General features: G+C 32.1%; 1 protein-coding gene across 10 annotated transcripts in view; it reads left to right on the forward strand.

The window, feature by feature from the left end:
* The window catches only part of LOC130902345 (troponin I), a 39,340-nt gene extending 36,577 nt beyond the window's left edge, over positions 1-2,763 (forward strand). For 9 of the 10 annotated variants that reach the window (XM_057814429.1, XM_057814428.1, XM_057814430.1 and 6 more), the window contains one exon: positions 52-2,763. In XM_057814429.1, the coding sequence (XP_057670412.1) occupies positions 52-332 (281 nt within the window). In that variant the 3' untranslated portion in view covers positions 333-2,763. The remainder of the gene's footprint in view (positions 1-51) is intronic. The other variant, XM_057814431.1, reaches the window with a different exon arrangement.
* The last annotated feature ends 2,199 nt before the right edge of the window (positions 2,764-4,962 follow it).

Here is a 4,962-nt window from a genome sequence, read left to right on the forward strand (position 1 = left end):
AATAAACAATTTTTATTTATTTTCTGTTGAATATTCCTCGTGTATTTACAGTTTCACCAGCCGACGGTACACCAGTGCCGCCGACAGAAGCTACGCAAGCTGTAGAGGCGCCTGCTGAATCCGAACCTGTCCCTGATGCAGCACCAGCAGAAGCTACTGCGGAAGCCCCTATAGACGCTGAAGCTGCCCCCACAGAGCCTGAACCGGCTATTTCATCGCCTCCCATTATAGAAGGTGATGATTTAAATGAAGATGTTTGTTATGTTTCTTCATATCATCGTTCTGTGTACCAATCATCTCATTATTCATCTTTTATTTCTAATATAAGTTGATTTTTCTGTTTTCATGCCATCATTTCAATCATCATTTTTTTTGGTAAGTAAACTTTCTCATTTTAACTAATATGGTATAAGGTAATATATTTCAATATTCTTTTAATTGAAATTCATAATTTATCAAAGAAACCGTGAAAAGTAATTAGCAACGCCCACTATCCTAATATACAATACATTTTGATTAAAATATTACGAGGTGGGTAGGAAGAATCTCTTTAAGTTAATATGTGGGTAATAACATAAAAATTAATTTGTTTAAGACCGCCAACGTATAAAATTTAAGCATTAGAAGAAGTGATTCACATCCCAAAAAACCTGTTCAATAAATTAGCTCAATAAGATCCTGAATATAAAATTTGAATTGTAAATTAAATGAAATTGTACTGCATTTTAACTTGTATCTGCTTAATGATTGAATATGATATATACTAACAATCTTTATTCAATCAAACTATAATAAAAATAGAAAATAAGGCCGATATTCTGATGTTTAATGTTTATTTATTATAAATTAATAACTCTCAACTATAAACAATAATTTATTATATAAGAAAAGAAAAAATACACAAGTGTGAATGTAGTGAAGTTCTAGCTGACTGAAATTACATGTTTATAGGAAATTCACTTTTCCACGAGTTGCGTACTCCATTTTCCTACGGCTACTGACGAATTGCACTAATTCTTGTTGATATTTTTCTTGTTCAAATTACTATCCCCGCATATATGCAAAATTCACATTGTACAGAAAAGTGTGGTGATTGTTAACGTTATTTCAAAATGAACACCCATATCGTTGAAATATTCATATTTTTCACTTTATACGCGTTTTTACACAAGTGCGGAAATATTTCTTTGTGTTTCAAATTTAATGTTTCCTGGGGATATAAATGGTGTGAAATCTATTAGAGACGTATTTGGTGAAATCATTCTGATTATGTTCTACAAGATTTTGTCCTCAGCTACAACTACTATATCGACCTAATTAACTTTGAGAGATAACAGGATTTCTAAAGTAAAACCCAGCAGCCTCTTGAAATTTTTGTTGCCGAATTGAAAAACGTATACTTTGGTAATAGTTTCTAATAGTATTGCAAACATCTGAATAATGTTTAAGGTGGATATTTGGGAACATCCCTCGGATAACAACATTCACGTTGGCAAGCAAATTCGGCAAAATATTTTGTTGAAAGTCTACCTACTAATTGGTCATTTATGATACCAATCCATACGTTAACCGAAAACCCCAATTGGGAACGACATTCTCGAATAGCATGGGGATTTTCTTCTCTCCAAACAAGTGAATTACGGGAATTATTTATCTCGTCATAAATTGGGATTTATCTGTAAATAATGTCCTGTTCAGCATTGGTCGATGATTGTTAATTAATATACAAATTTCCAACCTAAGGATTCAATCTTGTAGGATATAGTCGCTGAACCATTTGAATATGATATGGATACAGATTATTTTTTTGTAAGACTCGACCTCCTTTAGAGTTCTCGACTTACGTCTAGTGTTCGTAACAGCGTCAATAATGTCATCTTCCTGCGCTTCATCTACATGTCGTTCTCCTCTTTACTCGTTATTGACTGTCCAAGTGATGTTAAACTCGTGTAAACGTAAAGAAATGAGTAACTAGTTTCATGAAAATTCATAGTACTGATCTAGCTTTTGTAATAAGATTTTTAAACTGTTCAAATGTCTTTGTAGTCTGACTCAATGGAAACAGTGATTAACGGTTTTTGAGATAATCGGCGAAATTAACTCATCAATATCAGTGGGGAATGTCGTTTTATCGAAATTTTTCTAGATAAAAGTACAGGGACGGCTCTAGGACTAGATTTGTTATAATTCAATTAGGCAAGCATTTTCTCTGGTAGTTATATCTATTCCGTAACATACTGTAATTGTAAAAAACAACCTGATTGTTTCTTTATACAGAAGAACTTGAGAAAAAATGACTTTGATAGAAGCACATGAAGTTATAAAATTTGGTCTTCTGTGACTCTGTGGGCTTTTGGGCATGTGTTTGATATTAGATTATATAAACCAAGACAAGCATTTTCATAAATAAATATTTACTTTCACACATAACATTCGGTAATCGTTTTCTATACTTCATTCGAAGTTCAACAACAAATTTTATTCTAACTTTTATTAATTTTTTACAGCTGCTGCTTAACTTTTAGAATCCTAAGAAAACAACTGCGATGTAAGGAAATAATTAGGAAAAAGTTTTTTGTTAAAAAATATTTTTCTTGGATGTATTTATGTAATTTATTATTGTGTCAATTCAAGTTTATGTATTGTGCAGCGTTATTTGATGTATTCCATATAAAGCAATTTAGTCCTGGTTATATTATACCGATAACTAATGACCTGTATAACACTCATTTTATTGTGACAATAAAATAATTTAGTTACTTTTGAGTTTGTTTCATTTTATTGTATGTATTGTTCACACTCAGAAAATAGCTTGAGCACGTTCGTTTTAAACGCATAAAACGCTTTTTCGGAATTGGCAGTCTCACAGCTAATGTGAAAAAAGATGTCAATGAGTCTCAAGACTGTACGTAGACAATCAACAAATCGTTTTTTGTGTTTCCAAACTTGTTTAAATTGGCAATATTCGCAAGGGCCCAGTCTATATTAGACCGACTTTCGTGATTAAACATGCCAAATGCTTCTTAATGTTTGAAAATTTGTTGATTCTTTCTCATATTGAAAGACTCCAAGCCCCAACTAGTATTTTCTTTTTGACTCATAAATGCATGCACGACTATTTACCTATGACAAGGCTATAAATTGTTTTGATGCAACAGTTATTTTTTTCTTCATCATTACACGAAATCAATCGACAGGAAGATCTTTTTGGATTTCTATCAACAAACATGCTTCTCCAAAATTTTTGTGACAAAGCCTTTTACTAGAATGAAAACAGAAAATGGAAAAGTCTGAAAGTGAGGGTTGCCTCCTAGACTAGACCACTCCAAACAGTCCCTTCGAAACTTTATTGCTGAGAGCTAGGGAATTTCTGGATCTTAATAAAAATATGCTAAATATATTCAGTTTATTTCCTAGAGGACATTGTTTTCTCAGGAAAAACTTGATTAAACTGAGTCTAGCAGAAATTGGCATATGCAGGTTCTGCGGGTAACCGAAAAAAGTTGTAAAATGTCTTTTCACTAAAATTAAATAAAGAAAATGCCTTAGACGAGTGTGAATGTAACCTCCTTAAAGCTTTAAAGACTTTGGACCTGGATTGTTTTCATTGGGGGACTCAATTTATCTTTAGGTCGTTACACCATAGAATCTATGTTAGGTAGTCATATAATCGATTAATCAAGTCAATCGCGATCTATTCCAACTACGAGATGTGATAAAAAAATACGGCGAATAGCAGAAATTTCTCACACTGCATCTAGCTTAACTAGTATGTCCCCTATTCTCAACTGTTGAGACATTTAGTGACAATAGCCGCATTAATGAGCTAGTGTTTGTGGGATCTTAAAGAAAGCATTAAGTTTTCCTTCCACTCAAAAAAAAATGACGAAGAAAGTTATGAAATATCAAAAATTGTCTATGAAAATGATCTAATAATTTTTAAGACTGATTACAAGTGATATGAGCGGTTTGAAATTGAAAATGAGTTAGTAAAAGAAGATGGAAATTCCTTCGACCTTTTTCATGACAACACGTATGTGATTTCTGACTCTTGCCATGTCAAAAAAAGACTTGCCTCCAATCATGAATTGGAATAAGTGCATTTCTATCCAAAGGCACTACGTTGATGATCTCAGTACATATATGTTGCTTTTTATTTCGTTTTAGCACGTTGAGCCCTGGTGCGGTCCATTGGCCCGCAACTGAGCTTTCTCCACATTCCAAATCGGTCCTATAGACCGCACGACGTATTTTATTTAAAACTATCCCCACGGCACAAGAGACTACATTTAAATGTGTTTTACAGTTTGGTTGGACCGTCCTGGATCCTTGAAACTTTACCCCACACTTAGTCCATCTGATTTTTTTTCATGATCTTCAACTCTATTGTAAAACAAAAAACCTTACTTTTCATATTTTTTTTTGGTTTCCTCAACATAATTCGAATAAAATTGTTAATTTGTGCTACCTTTACATTACCTGTACCTATTTTTGGTATATTTTGTTTTTAAGGAATAAAAAAATGACAATTTAAAAAAAAGGGAACTTTTATTATAAAATCAATACAATAACAATAAATTGTTGTTACAATCACAATTATTCATGTTTTTTCGCAAAACACGGAATACAATAAAGTGGTTCTCCAAAGCAAACACTGCAAAAAGCAATCACTTTTTTTACTTTAGATTTTACAATTTTACAAAGATTCATTGAAATCAGATGATTTTTCGATTCTCTAGAGCGTTTATGATAACATTTAAAGTCAGAAAACCATATAAAATCAAAAAATAAAATAATTTTTTGATTTTCTAGGGCCAAAAAACGTGGGGACCGCGAAACTATAAAATTAACCAAAAATTTAAAATTTTGTGCTTTATGTGCCATTGAACTTTTCTTTCCCACTATATATACAGTAACCCTCGTAATATTATTTGTATATTCTCTTCAATTGTTATTCAGTTC

The sequence above is a fragment of the Diorhabda carinulata genome, chromosome X, assembly GCF_026250575.1.
Source record: "Diorhabda carinulata isolate Delta chromosome X, icDioCari1.1, whole genome shotgun sequence".
NCBI classification, from domain to species: domain Eukaryota; kingdom Metazoa; phylum Arthropoda; class Insecta; order Coleoptera; family Chrysomelidae; genus Diorhabda; species Diorhabda carinulata.